The sequence below is a fragment of the Trachurus japonicus genome, chromosome 7, assembly GCF_045865225.1.
Source record: "Trachurus japonicus isolate A0001 chromosome 7, Traja_1.0".
Classification (NCBI taxonomy): Eukaryota; Metazoa; Chordata; class Actinopteri; order Carangiformes; family Carangidae; genus Trachurus; species Trachurus japonicus.
The window spans coordinates 8,008,851-8,034,543 of NC_140913.1; the positions used below are offsets into that span (position 1 = coordinate 8,008,851).

The 25,693-nt window shown below is 44.0% G+C and overlaps 2 protein-coding genes across 7 annotated transcripts; one reads left to right on the forward strand and one right to left on the reverse strand.

Annotated features, from left to right (window-relative positions):
• Positions 1 to 3,478: 3,478 nt before the first annotated feature.
• On the forward strand, positions 3,479 to 13,611 carry pcmtd2b (protein-L-isoaspartate (D-aspartate) O-methyltransferase domain containing 2b). Its single transcript, XM_085781044.1, has 7 exons — positions 3,479 to 3,607; positions 5,540 to 5,700; positions 6,343 to 6,493; positions 7,693 to 7,795; positions 7,874 to 8,045; positions 9,218 to 9,341; positions 10,977 to 13,611. Exons 2-7 carry the CDS (start codon positions 5,545 to 5,547, stop codon positions 11,549 to 11,551), a joined length of 1,281 nt encoding a protein of 426 aa, XP_085637170.1. The 5' UTR covers positions 3,479 to 3,607; positions 5,540 to 5,544; the 3' UTR covers positions 11,552 to 13,611.
• Positions 13,612 to 14,378: 767 nt separating this feature from the next.
• kif3b (kinesin family member 3B) lies at positions 14,379 to 25,669 on the reverse strand. Of its 6 annotated transcripts, none has more exons than XM_085781043.1 (9): positions 25,559 to 25,669; positions 23,323 to 24,830; positions 23,038 to 23,139; positions 20,402 to 20,524; positions 19,967 to 20,085; positions 19,557 to 19,673; positions 19,076 to 19,181; positions 18,607 to 18,818; positions 14,379 to 17,217 (listed from the first exon to the last, which is right to left on the reverse strand). In XM_085781043.1, exons 2-9 carry the CDS (start codon positions 24,724 to 24,726, stop codon positions 17,112 to 17,114), a joined length of 2,289 nt encoding a protein of 762 aa, XP_085637169.1. In that variant the 5' UTR covers positions 24,727 to 24,830; positions 25,559 to 25,669; the 3' UTR covers positions 14,379 to 17,111. The 6 variants fall into 6 exon arrangements, with proteins under 6 accessions (XP_085637169.1, XP_085637165.1, XP_085637167.1 ...); XM_085781039.1 differs by having other exon boundaries at positions 23,323 to 24,833; positions 25,441 to 25,669; XM_085781041.1 differs by having other exon boundaries at positions 25,075 to 25,669.
• Between the last annotated feature and the right edge of the window lie 24 nt (positions 25,670 to 25,693).

Genomic DNA, 25,693 nt, shown 5'->3' on the forward strand with positions numbered 1-25,693 from the left:
TGTGTGTGTTTGTGTATTAACAATTATGCCCATTTTTGTAAAGTGGGGATATTTTTTTAATAGTCCCCACTTTGCCTATTTATAGGTTTTAGCGTAAGGGTAAGATTAGGTTGGCGTTAGAATTCATCGTGATGCGTAAGGTTAAGGCAAGAGACTAGGGAATGCATTATTTTATACAAGGTCCCCACAAGTACAGCCAGACAAACGTGTGTGTGAAAGAGGGAGAAATTATTAATGAGCACTGGTGTAACACCAGGGCCTGTGAATAAGTGAGGTATAGGTTATATGATATGCACTGACACACCGTATGCATGGCTGGGCAGTCTGATCACACACACACTGCTCTCATGACTGCTGAACAAAATGGGGGACTCCACTGTTTTGTTAATACATAGTTACATGTAGCCTAGTTGTTAGGCTGAGCTGCACTGACATCTGGTGGACCATGTGGTGAACATACATGTTTGTGTGGTTGTGACCCCTGTGACCCAGCAGGCAGGTGTCCTATGGGATTTACATGCTGTTTTTCATTTGTTCCTATTTTTGCATGAGTTCACTGTGTCGTTTTTACTCCCCCTTCATTTCTGAATAGTCTGCAGCTGTAATCAGTGATATTTGTTGTGACTTTTGACTTTTCTCAGTTTTCTGTAATAGCGGGTTCAGTGAGAAATTACATTTAGTTAAACACATCCTCAGTGTCCTCTGTCAAACTGACACAGTTATACATCTGACTGTCCCAACAAGGGAAGACTTTGCAGGATAAATGACGAGTTGATGAGAACAAACTGAGTTTTATAACATTCTTACAAATACAATGTACTACCATTGTTTCCATGCTTTTGATGAGAGGTGTGTTTACTCCTTGCCTCAAAAGAGACACTGTCATCTTCACCCTGAGGCCACATGTCAAAATCTACTTTTCTACCTTTTTTTTCTAGACCTTTGATTTAATTTTGCTCTTTAATGTAACATATCCCTATATCCATGTGTTTCGGTGAGTGAAGTGCACAGTAAACCAATGCCAGGTGTTCACAAGGAAGCTCAGCCCTGCCCCCACATGGTGTCTCTGCAGGTAAATCCAGCCCTGCTAAGCAAGGCCATATCTCTTGTGACCCCTTTGTCACCAGTCACATACAGTATGTCTACGAATCGTGACCAGTTCAGATAAAGGCCCCAAACCATAGACTGTATATAAAAAAGCCCCAAACACTAAAACTTAAAGCAGAAGTAAGCGATCCGGTCGTTTTGGCTATCTTCTTGTCAGCCGATGGAGTTAGCAGCCCCCGCCCTCGTCATGGATCTATTGGTCCTCGTCCCTCCTCCTCATTGGATAAAGCTTGTAGGATACAAGGGAGTATACAAGATGTTTTCTCCTCGGCTTACAGCAGAGCAGAGTGACTGACAGACCCGTGTTTCAGACCAAACACTCTATATAAGTGATTGCCGTCGGAAGATATAACTATTTATTTTATTTATATTAACACAAATATTCCGCTTACTTCTGCTTTAATTACCTGACAAAATATTTAAATCTGATTATTTATTCTAGTTAATAATTCATATAACTTCCACTCATTAATTAACAGTATATAAAGTTAAATAAACATACAAACCAATCAGTGTACTGTGGCATCTTTGTCTACTTGGCAGGTAAGTTCTAAACATCTTGGAGAACCTAACACTGTTCTTCTGTAGTGTCTTTTGTCTCTTCATGTGACCCCAGATCCACAGGGCTCAGTGAGAACAAGACCATCTGCTGTGGGACTGTTCTTCTTGTCTCTGAGGACAGTTCTTTATGAGCCTGGCTGTGTGTCTGGGCTCCTGCGCCTGCTTTAGAGTAAAAACTGGACCAATCAGATGCCTCTCTGGTGTTTAATGTGTGATTTATTCATTAAGAGTCCCACAATGGGCTTTATGCACAGCTCCACTACTTCCTGAAATAAGCCAGCTCCTTTATTTCCTGTCTTACATTATTGGACCAACTGATTAATCCAGGTGTGTCTGACCTCACAACAATGGTCAGGCACACCTGGATTAATCAGTTGGTCCAATAATGTAAGACAGGAAATAAAGGAGCTGGCTTATTTCAGGAAGTAGTGGAGCTGTGCATAAAGCCCATTAAATTAAACATTATAGTTACAAGTGAAAAACAATAATATAAATTCAAAATCCATAGCAAACAAGAAAACAACAGAAACCAACAACAGTAAAAAAAAAGAAAAAGAAAAAGAAAAGAAATACTATAACAACAATAACAAATACTCAGTGGTCCAACAGCAACTTCAAAAACACTAATGCAAAGCACAAACTCTCTAACTAACTCCATCAATTTGACACTGCAAAAACTCACAACACAGAAGTGTTCACAGGGAGGGAAACAAAAAATTGACAGATGGTGGGGCACATTCTTGACTTATATGCTTCAGACTATCTACCTGCTGGTAGTGCTTGAAAATGAGTTACTTTGGTCTAATTATAGGGTTAACTAGACCTATTAGGTCTTTGGCTAGGTCAGTCAGTTTTTTGTCATGTTTTTCTTTTTCTTTCTTTCTATTATTTTGAAAGTAAAATGCTGTAGATGGGCTGAATTTGTGACTGTGTGTTTGTGTTCCCCTGTTTCCTGTGTCAGTGTTATAAACCAGAGGGGAAAAGTTTTTGCAGTGTTCACCTTGTCAATTGATCAAGTTGTTGCAGTGTTTTAGGTTTTTGTGTGCACTGCGCTCCGGAGCCAACTGTCTAAAGACCCACCGGTGCAACACACACAAGCTTATTCAATTACATTATTACATAAAGACCGTTTAAAGGTCCAGTTAGTTTCTTAAGCTACTTAGAGCAGAGGCTGAGCTGACTCGGTGAGGTCACGTGGCCCAGATAACTCCATAACCTGACTCCAGACGTCAGTAACGTGTTGTTGGTGAAGCTTCAGTCAAACTTTTTTTTTTTTTTTTTAATTGACGTGGGATAAGCATAACAGAAATATCCAAGCACATAATGTTGATATTATGCATTATACAAAGAGATAGAGGTGGACAAAGCAGACAGGGGGATAATGAGAAAAGGAAACAAAAATGACAATGACAGTACAAATAATGACATTAAAAATAACTAAAAGAAAAAGAAATAAAATGAAAAATAAACATTGCCAGATTTGGAGGAATCCATTTACCTAGTGAAAAGTTCTTAAAGAGGGGCTATGTTGAATCTTTCAAAAATACAGTTCGTTTTCATAGCTTTTTTATTTTTAATGTCTTTTATTGTAGTTGCATATTGGAGAACTTCTTGTGTGAAATGATCCAGGCTGGGTTTTGATTCTGTCCATCAGTCTTCAGTCAAACGCTGAGCACGTCGCTCTTTCTCCCTACGTGTTCGTTCGGGGCCACATGTGGACCATAGACTGTACCGACCCCGCTCCACAGCTGCCGAATGTAGGCCATCCTCCTCCCCCGGCCGTTACTTTGCGTGCATTACGTCTGACGTCAGCGCGTCAGCTGGCCGAATGTTTACATCCAGCAGTGGAGCCCCGTAACAACAAACGGCGGAGCGCGAGGAGGGAAAAGCCCCGATAAACCGGAGAGAAACCCCGTCACCCCGTCGTGGTTTACACCAGGTAGCTACAGCAATGGCGGCTCGGCCCGGGCTCGGTGCTAGGCTGCTAAGGCTTGTCTGTCTGTTGTTATTGTTGTTGTCTCAGTTCTTCTCCTCCCCCAGGCGAAGACAGACGACCAATGCGGGTTTTATTTCTTTCTGCTCGTGTTGACCTTGCCGCCGCCGCGGGACAGCGTATTAACGGTGGAATGTATTTGTTTCTCGTGTTTACGTGAAGCGTCGGTCGGTCGGTTTCACGAGTGTCGGTTGCGGTGTTTGTGTGTTCACTCGGAGAAAAGTGGAGCACCTGAGTGGCGCAAACAGCGACCGCAGCCAGCAGCCAGCCAGCCCAAAGCCAGCCAGCCCAAAGCCAGCACGCAGGCTGCGGTGAAACGAGTTAACGGGTTAGAGTCACTGCTGCTTAGGAACCGTGCGGATTAAAAACACAAAAAAACAGGAGCACCCTTGTGGGTTTACTCCGTGAATCAGCAGATGAACCGTGAAGCTCAAACGGTGCTGTGTTTTTGCAGGAAGTGTGTACCCTACTAGCCTACTAAACCACTTAGTGTGCGACAGAGTGGCTCACAGCGCCCCCCCCAGGTCACTGGTCTCCCTCCCCACTTGGAGGGTGAAACTAGGGGAATCATTTGATCCCACTACCTACCTGTCAAATTCCTCTTCAGCTCACGTAGGTGCCATCACAAGCAGGAGGTCCATCCAGCGGGTATTGACATGCAACACACCTCTTTGTTCTTTAATGGCCCCCATGGCTGCGGACAGCATTTGGCAGCCAGTGCTTCCCTGTGATCTCTGTCCTCTGGCTTTTGTGTCCCCTGGTGTTGTTTTCGGCACTGCTCTGAAGCTCAGCCACGGTTCACACCTACAGCTGCACTCTGCTGCCAAAACCTTCACTCAGTTTGTTTTCATGTGTGTAGCTACACAACAACATCGCTGGGTATATTTTGAATCAGCAACCACTGACCGGTGCTGTCAGATTGCACAAAAGCTGCACAAGTCACTTTTCGGAGCATGATGTATCCCCTTTTTTATCTCATTGCTTTTATTCATTCTTAACTTGGAGGAAATTTTGCTCTCGGTGTTTTTAATTCTTTTTTAGTTTCATGTTTTTTACTTCTTGTATTTATTTCATGAACTGCAGCACTTTCTGTCGAGCCGAAGCTGTCTCTTGTTTTATGTGTATGTGTTCTTTTTAAATGTCCTGTTTCTGATTTGATTGTTCGTTTTCTGTTGCTTGTTTAACTCTCGACTGCAAAACTAGTTTACCCTTGGGTATCAATAAAGTAACCTGAACCTGAGATTCACAGGCTCTGACTGTCCAGGTTCATCTGAGGTGTTCACAAAGGAAGTTATTACTATAGTTCAGCAGGAATTTGACAGTTGAAGGAGTTACATATAATATAGAGATGTTAGTTGATGATCACTTTTTCAAAGAACTGATTCACTGCTTTTGTCTTGATGTAAAAAATACAATTACAATTTCTCTGCCCAAGGCGACATTGCATGTTTTGTAGAGTCAAAAAATGAATGTTTTCTAGAGGAACTAAAGCCTTGAAACTTGAGACAGCACAACCAATGTCTAGTTAATTAAATGGATGATTGAACAAAAATATAACATGGCAACATTTTTTGTTTGTATGATAGGATACTCTGACATCAGTGAAAACTGTCTACATAACAGCAGCACCTGCTTTTCAGAGAATGATTTTTTTTTTTTAATTGATGAATCGTTTCAAATCTTTTTCTTGGCAGTTGCAATACTGACATGAGGATTCAACTTTTTTCAGACCTTCATTCTTAAGTCTTGTACAGAGTTGGCCTCTTAACCCTGAAATCTAGCATTAATTAAAATGTGTGAGATTCTCTCCCATCTCACAAAGGCACAGAAATACACAAACATACGTTTAACCTGTGGATGGTTTGTGTCTTGCTTCAGTCAGGATGGGTGGAGCTGTGAGTGCCGGTGAGGACAATGATGACCTGATTGACAACCTGAAGGAGGCTTACTACATCCGCTCTGACCTAGTGGAGCGAGCTTTTCGAGCCATTGACCGGGCTGATTATTACCTGGATGAATACCGGGATAACGCCTACAAGGTGAGCAGCATACAACTGGGTCCAGACTGGTAAAACACTGGTTAGTGACAAGTAAGGGTAGGCAAGATGAGCACTTTCGAAATATCTTTAAAAATTGTTGTAAAGCATGAATCAGATTTGTTAAAATGTACATTTTGTATTCATGTTGGTTTTATGCCATTTGAAACGACATTTACTGCCCCAGAAAATGTCAAATGGTGAAACCACAAAAGAATGATAAGTATTAAATATTGTATCCACCTACAGTAGATTTGAGTGTTCTTATAAAGAATATACTTTCTTCTGAAAACAGATTTTTTTTTGCTGTATTTCTTTACTTAAATTTTAATGCATTTTGGCAACACTGAGCAGGACATACCCTAAAATTACCTCTTATTTCTAAATAATGTGACAGATTAAGTAAAATGTGTCAAGAAACACAGTGTTGCATTGCAAAAGTGAATAACATTTATTCCACATTTGAGTCCAGCTTTATTTTCCTGTATATGGTCCAATTCTTATGAAAGAAAAACCTAAACAATCACACCACTTGACACTGGTTTGCTTCACGTCATTGACCCATCAGTTATGTACTCGGTTTTAAAGAACAAAGCCGTAGCAAGTTTAAATTGAAAGATGCTTAAATACTATCTGTCTTGTTAGGACTTGGCTTGGCGGCATGGAAACATCCACCTGTCTGCGCCGTGCATCTACTCAGAGGTGATGGAGGCTCTGGACCTCCACCCCGGCCTCTCCTTCCTCAACCTCGGCAGTGGGACCGGCTACCTCAGCACCATGGTCGGCCTTATACTGGGTACGTTGGCTGAATACGCGCCACATGGTTATTTACTGAGATAAGTGCATCCATACTGGTCGGTATGCTCAGCTAATCAACATTTTAAATTCAATCTTAAATCACTAGTCGGTGTGAGTCCATCTTGCTTCAGTCCAGGGTCGTTACTGCACGTGAATAAATAATCACTGTAATTCACACTTGTGATGTTTTCCCCTCTTATGACAACCTGAAGGGTAGCTCCGCCTCATCCCTCGTCACATTCGTAAACACTGACACCCACTTTGACATGAGGGGGAGGAAGGGTCCTTGCATCATTTGCAGAGCTCTACCTAAATTCCGTAAGCATACAGGCTCACCAAGCTATGAAAGAAAATTATGGCCTCAAGTTTGTATAGCCCATTTTTACAAACAGTTTGTCTCAAAGGGCTTTACACAGCATCATAACAACATCCTCTGACCTCTGACCATCACATCGACTGATGAAAAACTCCTAAGAAAACCCTTAACAGGGAAAAAGCGGAAAGAAACCTCAGGGTTAGGATGGGCAGACGACATGTAATAGATGTTGTCGGACAAGAAAACAGATTACAACATGGAATATGGAAAAACATGGAAATGGGATTGGTCAGTTAACAAGAGCTGATGAAGGCGGCTTCTGGTGGGCAGGCTGGGCCGTATACAGGAACAGCAGGGCAGGGGGAACAGGCCATCTTAATGGGAGTACTGGATGGCAGACTGGTTCGTCAGAAGGGAGTGCAGGCCAATTTTAACAGCGGGAGAAAGGAGGCGATGTTGGTGCAGACTGCAGAGGGATGGAGCTCTGGAGAGATCTGTGGAAACACAGAGAGAGTGTGAGACACCAAGGCCAAACTACAAGAGAGGAATTTATAACCTGGGGGGAGAATGATTGCGATGGATCAGACAATTTAGAGCATTCAGAGCTATTGATAGCCTTGGTTATGCTTGTCAGTAATACATAGTGCTAAATAAGATAAATGAAAGGAAAAAACTTACCAAGTCATGTTTCCTTTGAGCATTAAGTTAACTGACAGGGATGCAGAGCTGTTCCCAGAGCTGGGCCCTTTAACGCAGTAACTCTTTTTCTTAACTCTGCTTTCTGTGCCTACCCGTTCACATCTGTTGAGAGACGAAGAGCACAATGATGCTCTGATCTCACTCTATGTCCATGTCACTGTGCGTCATGTTGTGTGGAACAGGACCATTCGGGGTGAATCACGGCATAGAGCTGCATGCCGACGTGATCGAGTACGCCTACCAGAAGCTCGACTCCTTCATCAAAACCAGCGACAGCTTCGACAAGTAGGTCTCCAGACGTCTCATGTTTTTCTGTTGCTTCCTTGTGGGCACGGCGTGTCAACCCCTGTGTTTCCTGCTCAGGTTTGAGTTCTGTGAGCCGTCCTTCGTTGTGGGCAACTGCCTGGAGATTCCTCCAGAGAGCCGCCAGTACGACAGGGTTTACTGTGGGGCCGGGGTGCAGAAGGAGCATGAGGATTACATGAAGAACCTGCTCAAGGTGGGGGGCATCTTGGTGATGCCTCTCGAGGAAAAGGTTGGTGTTTTCAATATATATTTATCACTTCAATCACCGCATTTGGCATTAATAACTTGGCTCTGTGGTGCAGTGGTTTGGTGTGGCGTTTGCCTGTTGTCCTCGTACCTGTAACCTGTGTGGGTCTGAGATTCAGAGTCTTCTCTCTTCTGATTGGCTCACAGACCTTTTGTTTCCAGGGCTCAGTAAAATCACAAATACAGCTCATTAATTCACACTTCATATAAGACACCAGTAGTGATGTCACAATTACAGATTTTCTTGGTACGATTACTGTCAGAAATAATCACGGTATTACGATTATTATGCAATTCATTTCCCAACACTATGAATGTGTAAGATCAAATACATTCAAAATATATAAATATGAAATATCCAAGTCATAAATTGTCATCCACAACAAATGTTTAAGTTTATTTTAATCATTTTTTGTTTTTTTAAATTACAAATGACACACTAACATTTAAATTCCTACCAATTCAGTGTTACATTAGGTAAATGGACCAGTATCTGTGCATTTACCTTTACTTGGGCGCACATCTGTCCATATGGTTCTGACATAATCTTTTTTGGAAAGTGATGGTATTTAGGAATCTTTACGATAAATTATTGTGGTGTTTAACACCGCGATTGTGAAAACAAGTAATCGTGACAACCCTAGACTGGAAAACTTTCATATATGGGACAGTAAAGGTGTGTGTAGGATCTACTCCTCTTGTAGCTGTGTTTTTATTGGCTTTGTGGTTGTTTTTAGCTCATCAGCTCATTATTATTAGCTTTCATAGTCCATGTTAAATAAATAGTATCAAAAAAATCAAACTACTTTATTGGAAGCTGACTTGCTTCCCAGGATTTCTGAAGCACAGCTCAAGGCTGGACAAGAACGGAAAGACCATGCAAGAGTTATGATTTAAAATATTTTAATTGTACATAACTGAAACAGAAATTAATCTAAAGACAAACACAACAAAACTGTCCGACAGCAGATGAGCTGCAACTCTCTGACAGCCGAACTCCACCCATCAGGCTCCTGCTTAGAGAGACATCCTCTTGTCATGGTCAGAAAAAGCTTTTCCACTGCTGAATATCTCAAAGCAGCTCCTGTGCTATTGATTGACATAACACTGGGCACTGTACACATGCTGATAATATAAATTACGCATTTTCTTTAGTTGACCAAGATCACCCGCACGGGGATGAACAGCTGGGAGACCAAGAAGATCATCTCTGTGTCTTTTGCTCCTCTGGTGCTGCCCAAACACAGCACCAACGGAAAACCCAAGACTGTTCCACTACGTGAGTCTGATGTCAAGCTCAATTCAGATTCAAACCTCCATCTGAACATGAATATTAAAGGAATAGTTCAACATTTTGGCAAATTCGCCTATTGCTGTAATCCCTATAGTCATAGGAGTAGGTTCATTACCTTTAATTATCGGTGCATGTTGTTTTGAAATCAGCGGGGCAGAGACGCTAGCTGCTCAGCGCAACACAATGGAGATTAACGGTACAGGTCCCCTGTCCCTCATCAAACTCATCAAATAGATAACAATCCAACAACTCTGAAACGCCAGAGGTGGTACCTAAGTAGATTTTTCAGGTATCTGTACTTTACTAGTTGAGTATTTATTTTTCTGACGACTTTTTACTTTTACTCCCTACATTTATACGCAAAAATATGTACTTTCTACTCCTTACATTGTAAAAACAGGCTCGTTACTTTTTTTTTTTGACACGACGTAAAAGCACCGGTAAAAGACGAACTAGAGAGGGAAAGAGGGAGAAGAAGAGGGAGGGAAGAGGGGGGGGGGGTAGAGGAAGTTACCAACTTGTACTGTAGCAGCGACATGGAGACAGCTTGCATGCAGGAAGGAAGCGATGGTGGTCGGATATCTATCGCTCTGGGTCGGACTATCCGACGGGGGGGGGGGGGGGGGGGGGGGGTTTGAACACCGTACAATCAGCGTAATACAGCGCATTTACCGTTTACGAGCGGCAAAGCGCAACCACACAGACACGGGCACGCGAGAGAGACGGCAGGTGGACTGACTGGCAGAGATGAGAGGTGATGAAACGCTGTTTAAAAATTATTCTTCTTATTATTATTTTGTGAGAGTCTGTGGCGGCCCAAACGTTGGGAAACACTGTCTCTGGTCAGTTCAATCTTGATTATTCTGTCTGAACTTTTTTTGTTAAACAAAACTATCAAATGATGTAGGTTTCATTAACGGCAAAAATTCATTTTTACTTTTTACTTTTACTTTGAAAGTACATTTCAGAGCCTGTACTTTCTTACTTTTACTTGAGTAAAGGAGTTAAATCAGTACTTCTACTTTTACCAGAGTATTTTTTACACGTGTATCTGTACTTCTACTTAAGTAGGCTACAGAATATGAGTACTTTTGCCACCTCTGTGAAACGCTCTCATGGACAAGCTGTGACCTGCACATTCACCACACTATGAAATAATTCTGTATAATTCACGGAGGGAGAAGTTGAAATATAGGTGATTCCTCTACATTCATTTAGGAGTGGCGGGCCGTTTTTTTTTTTTTTTTCTCAATTGTCGCAAATAGGCTACACCACCGCCGCATGCTCATCCGTCCATTCATCTTCGCATAGTGCTGTTTCTTTTTCAAAAATAATAATACATAATAATAAGAAAAATATTATAAATAAATATTCGAATATTAATGTTAATAAACAAATAATGGGCAAATGTCAAAGTCCTAGTATTTGATGAGTTTGAGGGACAGGAGATCTGTACCATTCACCTCCATTGTGTTCACCTACCCTTATGACTATAGGGATTATGGCAATAGGTGAACTTGTCAAAATGTTGAACTATCCCTTTAATGTGTGTTGTTTTTAATGTCTATGTATTTACAACTCTGTTTTTGTGTGTGTGTTTTTTTTTTTTCAATTTTGCAGCCAAGTACGAGGTGCGGACGTTACAGGAACTGGCTCGTATCTGCATCCGCCACACCCTCAGAGTGACCACAGACGGGGGGGACAGCCAGTCGCGCGGCCGAGGGTCTTCCTTCAGCGTGGGCCGAGGTCTGGCGGTGGCCGGGCTGCACAAGTACGGCCCTCGCTTCAAGCGCCGGCGCGTCCACCGCCGCCACTGCAACGCCCTGGTCCTGGCCACCCACCAGGTGGTGGCCAGCAGCGGCATCGGCTCGGCCTCTCTGGACAGCAACAACAACCAGGGAGGCAGAATGGGGGACGAGGAGGAGGGGGGGGCCGCGGACCGGGAGGTGAGGCGGCAGATGAGGGGGAACAGGCGGTCGGTGAGAGGAGGAGGAGGAGGAGGCGGAGTGGTGGAGGAGGAGGAGACCGTGGAGGAAGAGGATGAAGAGGAGGAGCAGGAGGAGGAGGAGGAGGAGAAGGAGACCGGGGAGCTGCTGCGACCCCAGCCGGCCGTCAACATCCTCAGAGAGAGGATACTGGGCCTGCCGCTGCCCGAGCCCCTCAAGATGTACCTGCTGTTCTACAGGGAGAAATGAGCCTGACGGAGCAGGAGCTGAAGCCTCCGCTACAGCCCCCACCTCCACCTGCACAAGGCAGGACTACATGCCCCTGACTCCCAACCCCCCACCCACCCCCATCCCCCACCCAGCTCCACCATTGGTCTCTTTCTCTCTCTCTCTCACCTCTCTGCATCTTCCTCTCTGTTTCCTTCTCCCTGCCTCTGCTCTGCCTCCACATCGTTCTTTACTTGATTTGTTTCTGACACTGTGAAGTCAGCTCAGTTCAGAGGAAGAAGGGAGTGAGGGAGGAGGAGGAGGAGGGGGGCAGTTCACACCAATGTTTCAAAACAACCAAACAGCCACTGATGTAAACTCTGTGTCTCCTTCGAGGTGCAGAGAAGTAGAAATCGATTTTTAAAAAACCACACAGGTTATTATTGTGCTCCGCGGATCTAACTTACTAATCGAACATTTGCCTAACGAGCAGCTTAAACGGCCCTGCGGCGTCCATGTTTAGCGGACCAGACACCAACAACATAGTTCAAACACTGTAGCAACAAATAGAGACCAGGAGACACGGGGCTCCACCAGCTCCGTCCTCTGTTTACAGCGGGGGGGGCCACAGGTTAGAGAGCATGTGTTCCACCGTGAGGAGCTGCTTTGTCCGCGCGAGGTGAAGGCAGCTGATATCACCCAGACGACGGGAGCGGAAGACACAGAGTCGGCTCAGAGTGTGTGAATTCAAACGTTCAGTGACGTGAGGAGGAGTTTTTGTTTTCCTATGTGATGATTTCATGATATCGTAGCTGCAGGTAGTGAGCGAGGTGGCGCGGCGGTCGTGATTCTTTCCACTGATTTTCCAAATGAAAAGGAGGAGCTCTGCCCCGAGCCCTCAGTCTATTAGATAATTATACACTTTAATTATCTGCTTTCCCGAGGCCGTTGTTTCGCAGAAGGTTGAGTTTTTCCCTTTTTCTATGCATACGTTTCATTTGTAAAAGTCGACATCTCGGAGGTGAAGCCGCTTCACTGTTTCTCTCTACATCCCATCGTGTTCTCTGCTCCAACAGAGAGCGACCGTAAACTATTTCATACTTACTAATATTCCAACTTACATAAATAAACCAGCATGATTAAGACACAATAACTGTTTTTTTTGATGATTTGATAGTGTGGAGGTTTTCTCTCACCTTTTTTTCTTGTAATATCTTGACTTTATTTTGAATTTTCTGAGACTTGAAGTGGTGTGTACATATGAAAAGTGTTGTATGTTTTGTTCTGTGAATCACAAAAAACATGAAGATACTTTGATAAGTAAGTGGAGTATCTCGGAATAGATTTTTCTCTTGTAGTTTCCGGTTTGATGGGGCGTTCTTCTTCATCCTCGTCTTCTTTTTCTATTTTTTTTGCTTTTGTACCAAACTCCCTCCTGCTCCCCTCTGTGCCAAACTTAAGTTGCATGGACTAAATTCTCGAGGAAGCAGCAGATCGACAGACAATTCAGAAGCCTACAGATTTGCTTTATTGTTTCTAAAACAGCTCCACTACCACTGAAATGACGCTTGTGGTTGTTTATGTATCAGTTTTCATCATGTAAAGCCTTAGATTTCTCCCTTTTGAAAGTTTGTATCAGGAGAATGTGTGTGATCTTTGCACAAGGCGATGCAGAAGCACGCTGAATCAGTGAACACGGTTGATTAGATAAATCGTGACTAAGCAGATATTGGCAGCATATCGGTTATATATCCAACACCGAATGGGAGGACCGAGTCCAAAAAGCAGGACCTGATCAGACCAGCAGCCTCAGGTCCGTCTCCGATTTCCTGCAGTGTAACGTCTGGCTTCACTACTGTTCTACTATTTCCACTGCTGCTGGATCTGCCTTCGAGTCCTGTGTAGGTCATTCCTTTGTTCAACATGGGTACCATTCACGTTTGGTTGTTGTGCAGTTGTGATTCTTTGCTGAATGTAAATGATCATGTTTTTTTTTTTCATCTTTTTTTTGCACTTAACATGAAGTTTTGGTGAGAATGACTTGTTTTTAAACTTGAGCTGTATTATTGATGCTGTTAATAAAGTCCATTATATAAAAGAAATGTCAGGTAGTAATGAAATCATTTCAGGAGAATACTTTAACCCTTATGGCCTCTGCGGATTTAAAGGCCCCAAACTGTATCAAGTGATGTCACCTGATGTGACCTGATAAACCTGAGCGGTATGGCTGATGAATGACAATCACATTTAAGATGCTTTTTAAAGGTCTCACAATGTAATAAGACGTACGTCTTTTTTCAATGCCAAGCAGGTCTAGGTTCTATATTAATACTGTGGCCTCAGTCAATTACAAAACTGAGCCTTACAACAAGCCATTACCACTGAAATTAACTATATTTTTATACACTCAGATAACTCTCGACCAATCAGATGAAAGATTCAGTACACCAAGTTCCTAAAACCACAACTAATATCTTTCAGTCAACACTTTGGATGAAACACCAGCAGTAGAATAAGACATGGGACCTTTAGAGCTCTTCTTGCATCTTCCAGTCCAGTTAACTCTCTCACTGGGATTCATATGAAGCGTAATCAATGAGCACTCAAAACTAATAAGCCCTCTCCTCTGGGGCATGGGAATGGAGAGGATGTCTTCCTCGGGACGTAGCTGCTTGAGCCTGAGCACATGACCTGAGTTTGAATTGGCCATCACCCATTACCCAGAGGCCTCAGGGAACATTCTGAGCTCCTATAGCTTGAGACCAAGAGTCAAAGGCACTGACCCTGGGAGTTTTCTGCCTAAAACTAAGGGTTAAATGTGATCCCACATCATTCTTACATACCAGGAAAGAGACGGGACTTGCCAGCATCTTTGTTATCGTTCATATCATGAATTGTCTTTAATAATCAAAAGAAACTAAAAAGACTCAGCCAGCCACAGACAGAAGTGCACCAGCATAATCGTCATTTGGCTATCAAAACAATACCAGCACATAGAAGTTGGTCACAAAGTCTTAAGATAAGGAGTTTGGATCCAGTGATGTAGCTGTGGGATGCAGATGCAAAGTTATTCAATTAAATTAAGACATTCACATTTTGCTTACCAAAGTCCTATGACTGATGAATACTCACAAACGTGTTTACTTGAGCGTGCTAAGATCATGCGGCAGGTATACAGCATTGCAGTGTTAAGATACAACAATCAGGCCTTATTCTAAACGATTAATGTTCTGTGTTTATGTAGATAACTCAACAGCTAATGTGTAAAATACTCAACAGTGATGTGAACCAACAGGCGACTCATCTGTGACATCGACTGACCAACAGAGAGAGAGAGAAAAAAGCCTGTACCTTGCTGAATACAAAAAGGACACAAAGTACGTGTAGCACGCAAAAAAAATAAAATCTCAACGTTAAATTACAAAGCTCAAAAAATAAAACAAGAATCTATTTTAAAGAAAAAACTGAATAAAAAATTATATCTACATCTGTATAAAAAAATGAAAGATTATAAGTTAGATTTTTTTCAATATGGAAACCCATGTTGTAATTATCTTTTTTTTTTTTTACAGCTGCAAAAAGTGACTGAAGATTGCCTATCAACAAGTCTATATTCACTGTTACATATCTAACTACATCATATTACAGGCCCGGGCCAAACAGCAACAGAGCGCCTTTAGGTGTAAGCACTTAGAACGACTGACGATGACGACATATCAAGTATCAAGTGAGGATTTAAATTTGCCCTTTGACCCGGGCCCGTGGAAAAGTCACAGTGGGCTGTAAAAACCCTACACAGTAGCAGCGAGTCGACAGCACCCCCACCCCACCCTCCCCTCACAGTTAGAGCGTGGGGAACAGAGAGCAGCAGAGAGGCCGGCTGAACCATGGAGGTTAAAAACTGCATATTATTCATCCGCAGGCGTTCACATGGAATGGTTTAGTTTGTTCAAGATCCGTCGGGGTCCGTAGTGTATCGACCGAGGTCTGTGAGGAGCTCCACACTCCCTGGGGTTAAAGTGTCCTGTTAAACCGATCAGTTGTTTTCCGCTCAGAACGAAAAGAAGATGAGGTAAAGAATAAGAAATAGACAGGGGTAAAAAAAACAAAAAACAAAAAAAACAGAAGCTAACATGTTGCCTTTCCTTCCTGTGGCCTCACCATTCAATTCAATGAGTGCAGCACCCTGCTTTGACAGGAACGGCAGGAGCATGCTAGAAATGATTCCCTGATGCTGGGATGAATGTGTAGACGATGCTTTAGAAGCATCCCAGAGCAGTGTGACGTGAGCACACTTCCAAATGAGGGCGCAGAGATTAAGGGCACAGGTTAAGGCACCTTGGAACCCTGATGAATCTGAGGCACAGAATCAGAGGACAGTAACTTTGAAGTGACCCAGGGTGTGCAAAGTAATTGATCTCCTGCCAGGAGGACGTCTGGTGGCCGCCTGCTGTGCCGTTCGGCCTGGAGCGTTTCCATGGCAGGTGTTCCGTAGCGTGTCAATGTGTTGAGCTCTCTCTCGTCGTTCCCCACCTCCGCCTCATGTGCCCCAGGAAGAACAGCATCTACTGATTACAGCAACGTGTAGGCCAGTCTGTCGTGTGCTTTACCTTCTGGCCTGTACATTTACAATCATACACAGTTAAAGGAATAGTTTGACATTTTGGGAAATACCCTTTTTTTTGTGTTTCCTTACTGTGTCAGCAGGTGATTGGCTTAGCTTAGCATAAAGGCTTCGTGAAGGAGCCTAACCGGCACAATGACGTCACCAGGAAACCAGTATCACCTCTAGCTTCATGTTTAGTGTAAAGACGAGTGGTACTGATGTCAGCTACCTCTCTGAAACAAAGTATATTTCCCAAAATGCACCTTTAAGACACAAACAACCATGCACAGGAGGTTACAGCTTCGCGCCAACGTTATCAAAAGTCCAACCGTGAAAGAAGACAGCGCAGTTTGACATTAACTGAAAAATTCGACATACGTTAATAGACAATAAGACACATAAACAGATATGTGTCCAGACATACAACACACTGACACACAGTCTGTTAGCGGGAAGTACAGCGGGTCCACCCAACCATACCCCCACTACACCCACAGTTATATATGTAGTAAGAGAGAGGACGACAACACCCAACAGACAACACACATCTGGAAGATATGAAGAATTAGTGCATTGAAGATGCTGTGGTCCATTAAGGTGGGGGCTCTGAGCCCACCTTTCTTGTTTTACCCCCTGTACATTAAGAACATTGTGATGTGAATATAAGACATTGACTGGCATTCTGCCAAATACAGGGTCAGAGAATAGCAGAGCAGAGTGACGTGAGGCTTCATGCGTGGCTGCTGCGCCTGGTGTCAGGATGAGGGGGCCTTAAATCTCCGAATGAAAAGCTCGTGACAACAATTATTAGTGGTGTGGTTACAGTTAAAACCTACAAAGCAGCATTAGTATAAAAGTTTCTCTATCATTTCTGTAGTTTGGACAAAAAAAACAAACAACTTTGACAAAAGCAAACCCATTCTCTCAAAGTTGGGTCCCAAAGTGGAAAAGGTGCACAAGAGAGGTTGGTGGTGGTGGGACTGGAGGCTGGGGCTGTCACTTCGGCACCAGGCCGCGGGATTGTGGATAAAGAGGAGATCCTGGACTGGAGGGGCTGAACGGAGACGTTGGGGTGCTCGATTTCTTTCCTGTTCTTGGTCGACTGAGGGACAGATAGAAATGACAGAGGGTTAAACACACATTTCACAGGTCATAAATGTACACTTTCTGAGCTCAATTAAAGGGATAGTTCAACATTATAGCAAATTCGCCTATTAGCATAATTCCTATAGTAGGTTCATTACCTTCAATTATCAGTGCATGTTGTTTTTAGATCCGCGGGGCAGAGACACGAGCTGCTCAGCTAACACAATGGAGGTGAACGGTACAGGTCCCCTGTCCCTCATCAAACTCATCAAATACACGATCCAACAACTTCAAAATGCTCTTGTGGACCAGTTTGTGACCTGCACATTCACCACGCTATGAGATAATCATGTATAATCATGTAACATTACAACACATGAAACAAATACTCGAACTACTTGCGCTTTTGAAATCACTCCACCAGCAGCCATGTCTGGAATGTAGTCCTGGCTCCATTTGCCTCGAAAACAACTCTGTCTTGTAATGTTACATTATTATTTCATAGCGTGGTGAATGTGCAGGTCACAACTTGTCCACCAGAGTGTTTTGGAGTGTGCTGTATCACTCCGCCTATCAGTTGTTTGGATCAGCAGCGTGTGGAAGAGGTGGAGTGATAAGCGGCTTTTTTCCGACCAGTTGATGAACTGAAAATAATGTGTATAACGTACACGTTTAAAGAGGAACTAAGCAGGATTTTTCCCGTGGCTATGCTACATTTAAAAAAAAAATGTTTTATTAATTAAAAGGCTCCAGAGTAATTGTGATAGTTAACTACATGACTTGTGATTTGTTACGAGTGAGAACCAAGGCTCTCTGCCTTCCACCGGGCGTCTCATGGCTGAAAGCCAACCTTGCAACATCAGTGTAGTGGTGTAGTGTTTGTCTCTGTGCACCGCGACACAAATGCGCTGCGTAACACGCAATCTTTTGTTTATGACAGTTAGGTCATCCACTGCTCCATGTATTGATTTTTCGCCGGCTTCGTTGTAAACAAATGCACATGGCCAGGTGGAGGGTTAGCAACACAGAGGAAAAGCCACCAGACTTACATACAGTAGTTCCTGTCTAAACAGGTGTATTATTTTCTGATGGTACTTCTTGAGTCAAGTAACACTGAGTAACGGCGCATCTTATTGTCAGTAATGGTAACAGCGTTGTAACAGGGGAAACACTTTAATTACCCGTTACTGAAAAAAGTAGCGCCGTTATTCCCATCACTGCCGATAATTAAAGGTAATGAACCTACTCCATGACTATAGGGATTACGTTGAAATATATATGTATATATACAGTATATGTGTGTCAAACTATTGAACTATCCCTTTAACATTTCTGTGGTTTGTTTGCCTAAATGCAGGATTAGCCATTTCAAAATGTATGATCTACAGGTGACAGGGGGTTTTACCCAGACTTTGGTTTCTTGAGACTGCCACTGGCGCTGGTTGGTGGGGTCGGACCAAAACTGCTGTGAAAGCCTGAGGCGTCCACCTGGATCTCATCCTCATCCCGAAGAGCGTCCTCCAGAGCTGCCGCCACCTTTGGGGCGATAACTGGCTCTTGATACTCTTTAGTGGTCCGTGCTGGCATGTCCATGTCGAGTATCAGGATGTTTTCAGCCTGGAGGGGCCGGACAGAGGGACACTCAGGTGAGACAAACAAATCAATCCAGGCACATCTTCACAATCTTACACAGGATTAAATCAAGTACTTAAATCTCCTAAACTGCAGCTTTTGGTTTCGTAATTGTCAGTTCCTTTAAGCTTGAAGCTTTGTGAAACAGGAAGTCTGGTGTTTGGTGCTCAGAGCACTAACTCCCTGGTGTTCACATGTACACACATGTAAACACAAAAAGGTGAAGAGAAAGTGCGGCTTACTTTGTATCTCATGTCGTGCTTCATGATCATGGCCCTGCGAGCGTGTTGGGACAGAGGCCTCCTGTAGCCGACCGCAGACAGAGGCCTGGTCATCATCTGGTGCTCGCTGCAGCAGACACAGAGTGAGACGGTGGATAGAGCATCATGTGTCCGCACAGACACTGAGATTATTGTTCTAAAAACCTGGCACTCAAGTTAAAAGCTTTCTTCTGGCCTCAAAATGTAATGTAGCTGGAACAAAACTGTTGAAATTTTGAACTAAAAAAAAACAAAAACCAACAGTCCCTATCTAGCATTTATATGCTTATTATCATCTACCGTGATTATATTATCGTATAGCACGTGTGAAGACAGATTTTTTCATTACTATTGTAATATTTTGTTGTGCAGTATATACACAAACTTCAGGTTTCACACTGAACTGTGCTTAGCACTTTGCTAAGAAGGAAGTATGCTATGCTCTGAATATTGCGTCACTTACTCCTCTATGCGCGTGATGGGTTTCATTTTCCAGTACTCGTCCTCCTCATCCAAGAAAGCTCTGTTGACTATTTTGTTCTTCTCCTCTAAGGGAATGAAGTTCTCAATGATCAGATGCCTGAAAGACAAACAGACAGTTAGACAGAAGGGAAAATATAGCAACAACCAAATTATATAATACATACAATAAATGAGGTCTGGCTACTTGAAAATGGTTTCTCCCTCCGATCAAATAATTAAGCATCATTATGTCAGTTTGGAGATGTTACAGTATTGTGTTTGTTCCCTCCTCAACAAGGACAGATGTGTTTACAGGTATGTAGTTAACAAAAATTTCACACAGTATCACAACAACATTTATTTATTTACCCACCACCCCACCCCACCCCTTCTTTCCCCCAAACTCCATACTTGAGTTTGAGGTCTCTGGTGAGCTCATTCTGGGTCTGTTCCAGCTCCTGGCGCTCCTTGATGTGGGCCTCCTGGAGGTCTTGGATTTCTGCCTTTACTGCCTGCAGCTTGGCAAAGAGCTGGAGGACAGAGGGGGAGAGAGGAAACCAGGGTTACTGGGATGAAAAGCCTTCCAAGTTGGGCTTTCACACCTTGACTGTCATGATGAGTAAAAGGAATAAACACATCCACCAACGGAGCCAGTGGCAGATTCTTACCTGGTCTAAAATAGTATCTGACCTACTTACTTAAAAAGGCTTTCTATTACCAGGTACATAAATTCTTACGAGAAGAGAACATCGGACTTCCAAAATTAAACAGCCGCAGCCGACCTGAATAGATATGTCAACTGTGGATAGCTGCAAGCAGCAGACCAGTCAGGTTTGGGCCTGCTACCTTTTTCAGCTTCTTGGTTTTGATGTCGACCTCCTGCTGCAGGGAGGTGTAGGTCTCCTTCAGCTCCAGGGTCTCCTCGTCACGACACTCCATCTGCTGCTGCATCTCTCGCTCTCGCCGTTTCTGGGGACAGTCACACAGACAGACGTGACCACGCGTAAACCACAGTGCTGGGTGTATGTGTGAGATCAGGCTGCACAGAGGTCACTGATGGAAAGGGGTGACTGTCATGTAGTGTAATCTCACAGACAATCAAATTAGGGACAGTAAACATGGAGACTAATGGGTTTCTCTCCATAATATTGTAATGCCTTGACTCTGTACAGTGTGTAGTGTTTGTTATCACTCCACTGATAAAATGTAACTTAATCGACCTAAACAGCAAAATAGACAAAACCACAATCACTTTAAAGAAGACAACCAGGGGCCTCATTTATCAAAGAGCGTGTAAAAGTCCTCTTAAATTTTCAGTACGACGGAAAGGCAAAATGTGCGTACGACCAAAAAATATACACTCTTTTCAGATCTATCAAACTCCGCGTACACACGGCTGCACGGTATTTCCCTTGATAGATCACACCGGACCTGAGAAAAGCGTGGATGAGAACACGCCTCATACCCAGCCCCCTAAACGGCCCCACGCAACCATATGTGGTCAATGCAAATCAGTTACGTGCATATTAAGTAGCCATGTGCACTCTGGAAACGTGTGGAATGACGTCAGTGGAAGACGGTGAAGACAACAGACGGACGGAGAGCGGAGAAAGAAGCGGAATTTCTCTGAAAGCGAGATACACGGTAACACAGCAATATTAGTCAGAAACATCATCTTGCATTGAAAGGCTACAATAAAAACAAAAAACTCCCAAATCTAAATGAAACAGAACAGAAAGAAGAAGAATCATATTTATTCTGCCCCTTATTTTAGATTATGTCATAATAATTTAAAGCAGGGTTTCCACTGCCAGTCAGTACTACTTTGCACCCCTTTCCACTAACCCCCAACTTCCGTTCACTGGAAGACTTTGATTTTCATTTGTGCATAGCTATATATTTAAAAAAAAACAAAAAAAACATTTAAGTCCACCAGTCTGTGACTTTTCCTAAAATGATGTTGGGCAGCACCCAGTTTTGTTAAATACAATAAATATTATTCACACAAAAAATATCGATCATGTTTTCTCATTTGCTTTGATTTGCTCCGACATTATTGGGCTTGCTGCTTGCTTGTGTGTGTCCAGTCTGGCTACGTAACACACGCACGTCGCAGAAATTATTTTCCAGACTGGACAGACTGGTTGTGGAAGAGGTGTAGCCTACATGCAGGGGGAAATATCAATATGATATCAAAAGAAAACGAAATTCGTTTTATAAAGCCAGTATTTAGGAGCAAACTAGTGTAAATGCACAGGGGAAAAATCTGAGTCGCTGTGCTTTTCATGTAAAGTGCCGACGTCAACACGTGTGCGGTGGTGGTGGTGGTGGGGGGGGGGGGGGTCATCATCACCACCACTTGCTACTTCAAACAGTGTCCGCGCTCCTCTCTCCCTCGCATACTGCAGTTCTCTGACTCTGCAGCGGTGTCGCCAATTCCTCTTGTTCTTCAAAAAGCGTGTAAATGCCGGTACGCCATGGTCGGACTGGTCGTAAATTTTTGCTCTTACTCCCGACAAGTTTTGGTTTGATAGATCCCAAATTAGGCGGAGAAAAGTGCGTACGCACAAAATGGGGGAAAGAGCGTGTAAAAAAGCGTGTATCCACAATGATAAATGAGGCCCCAGGGCAGTGAGTGAATGATCTGTTACAGTGGCTAATAATTCATATTATTAAGGATCTGGATTAGAGCAAATATAAAATCCCAATTTTCTTCTCTCAAAAAACGATTTTTTTGTGAAATGACAACCTATTTTATGTGTGTGCTGTTAAATGGACCTGGAGTCTAATAATAAAGTCTATCTATCCATCTATTCATCTATCTATCTATACTAAAACATGACATCAATCGACTGCCTTCCACTGATTGGCCAGAGTGGTGTCACCGGAAGACTCGCAAGCACGACGTCCGACACAAGAATCAAACCGCTATTTTTAAAAACACACTGACAGCAGCGACCACTGATCTGTTCGGAGGCTGTTGTTATTCTGTCATCTGAGTTAAATGGCTGCTGTGTGGAAAACCACACTGTGGTCCGTAATCGAGGTACAGACAAGTGAGGATCGAAAAAAGAGAGCGAGACGACGTGGCCCTAGCCGCCGTGATATGACGACCTCGCCCCCGCTGAAGAACTAAGCTGTAAAGGAAAAAAACCTAAACCGAGTCGAGCAGAGCTGTAGTTGTGTAGTGGAGAAGGGCCGTTGGTCTTTTTGGCAACAAAATCCTCGCAACAGTAAAATATCCATTTTACGATTTTACGATTTTAACATCATTCTCACTAAATAATTGCAATTACGATTTTAAAACGATTAATCCAACAGGCCTAATCTGGATAAACAATCAAAATGCCACTAAAGTCAAACACATCTGAAGACTCTGAAACTTCAACTGGTTGAACCTGATGAAATGACATTTTTGTTGACATCTGACCCTCAATTTGTGTAACTGAGAGACATGTCCGTTTTTCTGAGGTTTGGTTTACCTGCTCGGCTATTTCCTGCCTCCTCAGCTCCAGCATTCTCTGTTGCTCGTTGGTGTGGTCCACTATGTTTTTCCCCCCGACCAAAAGCTTACTCTCCATTTCCTGGGAGAAGAAGAGGGAAAAACAGGATGAAAACACATGTCAAATCACATGAGTCGGACAATCCTCTGAGTTGTGTGCACATTTTAGGGATGACAAATCATTTAGTTGAATCTAACAGTCAGAGTCGTGGAGTTCGGACGGTAGCAGATACCATATGGGTGTTACCAAAACAGGGTTGCCTACCTTAACTTTAGCTGAAAGCATCTCTCCGGCCTCCTGCTCTCTCCTCAAGTCCACCATTTTCTTCTCCTTCTCTTTAAGCAGCCGCACTTTGTCGTCGGCCACCAGACTGTGATCCTCCATGATTGCTCTCCTCTCTCTCTCCAGCTTCTCCTGCTGCTCCCGCCAGTAATCCCCTTTGTCTTCTCCATCTTCCTCGTCGTCCTCCGTTTCTCCGTCTTCCAGGTCCTCGCCGTCGCTCCCTTCTCCAGCTCTCCTCCTCTGCCTCCTCTTCTTTTTCTTCCCGGAGCGCTTCTGCAGCTGTTCCTTCAGCCTCGCTATCTCCTCCTGAAACTCCCTGAGCAGGGCGTCCTTCGGGTCCTCGTTGATGCGCGGTTTGTTCTTGATGTTCTTTGCCCTGTTGGAGTAGCGCAGCGTCGTCAAGGTCTCCTCCACGTTGTAGGACGCTGGGCCGATGTTGGCGACCATGACGGTGCGGGCGTTGCCCCCCAGAGAGTCCTGCAGCAGACGGGTGAGCTTTGAATCTCTGTATGGGATGTGGCTGCTCCGACCATCCACCAGAGCCGATATGACATTCCCCAAAGCAGAAAGCGACAGATTGATTTTTGTGGCTTCTTTGAGCCTCTCCCCCTGAGCACCAGTCTTGGCCTGCCTTTCGCTGCCCGCTAAATCCACCAGGTTCAGTTTGCCGACTCTGATGTGGTTCTCCTCATCCACACCCATCTCGCTGCACTCCACAGTGATGACGAAGATGGCGTGAGATCGGGAGCTGTGCTCGTTCATGTTAGTGGAACCCACCGAACGGTTCTGGTTGCCAAAGTTCATGACCTGCTCGATCTCCCGCACGCTCTTGGTGACAAACGACGAAAGGTCTTTGACGTACACACCGGTGTCGCGCCTTTCCCTGAGCTCAAGACGACGTGATTGGTCCTTGGACAGCAAGTCTCTGATCTCCTCTTGGTAAATTTCAAGATACGACGCCCTCACCAGGTACTGCTGATTCTGGGAGCGTGAAATGTGTGTGAAAATGTGTTCGAACGAGTTGGGTATGACCCCTCTCCTCTCCGGATCGTTTCTCACTCCCTCCATTGTGTACGTCTTCCCTGTGCCCGTCTGCCCGTAGGCAAATATGGTCCCGTTGAAACCGAGAAGGACCGAATCCACCAGCGGCCTGAAGGTTTCATCGTACAGATCTATCTGTTTGGAGTTCCAGTCGTACACCGAATCAAAAGTGAAGACTTTGGGGAGCTCGCTGGCCGAAGCTTCCCTGGGGTTCCTGACCATAATTTGGCCCAGTTTCACGTCGACAGAGACCATCCTTTCAAACTTGGCAGCCCGTTCTTTTTCGTTCATGGGGCGACAACGCACCACCACCTTGACCGACTCAGAGCTCTTGCTCTTGGACATGGTGAGGAGCAGCTGCCGGCCCACACTGCTTGGCACTATTTATCCTCTGCCTTCCAAGTGCAGTGTCAGGGAGAGTCCACCAGCAGAGAAGCCCACATCAGAACCTGCTGGAGAAGTATTCAATGATCAATACCATCCTGCAAATGGAGACCTGGACAATACATTTAACACTTGTACAGCTCAATAACACACAGCTATAGACTTATGCAATGACAAATGTATCCTGATGGGAACACCTGTGCTGCAGTTCAGCGTTTACTAAAAGACATCTCCAATTACAAACCTCAAAATGCATTAGACCTGATGAGGTTAAATTTAGTCGGGTCGAAATAATTTATCTCCACGTACTTGTCAGCGGCGAGCAGCATCATTTGCAACCCTGCTCTGATGGTTAGGTAACAACACCGGTGCCTCTACCCCAATTTAGCTAACTAAATTTAGCCCGTTCACCGGCACATTATAAGACCGGTCGATACATCAGGATTATCAGGTAGTAAAGTGACAGCCGTGGGGAGCACTCTGTCAGTCAAAACAGGTCGGTAAACCCCCTCACAGCTGACCGTACCTGCTCAAAAGTGATGATTCGGCAAAGTAGCGGATCGAGCTAATCAACGCTGGGCGATACAAAACGCACCCCGAGAGGAGGAGCGCGACACCGGCCTAGCGATAGCCAAACACACTGGTAACCTTAGCTACAAGTCCGGTTAGCATTACCTGGCTAAAGCTGGCACAGAGCTGACATGTACGTGAATTCCACGGGTCGCCACGCAAAACAAACAAAACAAAAAGCACATTGGACTCACGGAACGAAGGCAACACAAACACAGCTCACCGCCCACACACGCAGAAAATGTAGTTTAACATTTACAAGTGGCGAACGCTAGCTAATCCATAACTCCCAGTCAGCCATTAGCAACTGCTCATCCCCGCAACGAACCCGTGTTGAAGGTTGCCAGGTTGTCTCACT

Excerpts from the sequence above, each read along its gene's own strand:
- pcmtd2b (XM_085781044.1), top strand. The coding sequence starts at position 5,545 with ATGGGTGGAGCTGTGAGTGCCGGTGAGGACAATGATGACCTGATTGAC. Across the intron at positions 7,796-7,873 it reads ACCAGCGACAGCTTCGACAA|GTTTGAGTTCTGTGAGCCGT; the intron begins GTAGGTCTCCAG and ends TTTCCTGCTCAG. Across the intron at positions 8,046-9,217 it reads TGATGCCTCTCGAGGAAAAG|TTGACCAAGATCACCCGCAC; the intron begins GTTGGTGTTTTC and ends CATTTTCTTTAG.
- kif3b (XM_085781043.1), bottom strand. The coding sequence starts at position 24,726 with ATGTCCAAGAGCAAGAGCTCTGAGTCGGTCAAGGTGGTGGTGCGTTGT. Across the intron at positions 20,525-23,037 it reads GGCAGGAAATAGCCGAGCAG|AAACGGCGAGAGCGAGAGAT; the intron begins GTAAACCAAACC and ends GACTGTCCCCAG. Across the intron at positions 20,086-20,401 it reads AAACCAAGAAGCTGAAAAAG|CTCTTTGCCAAGCTGCAGGC; the intron begins GTAGCAGGCCCA and ends TCTGTCCTCCAG.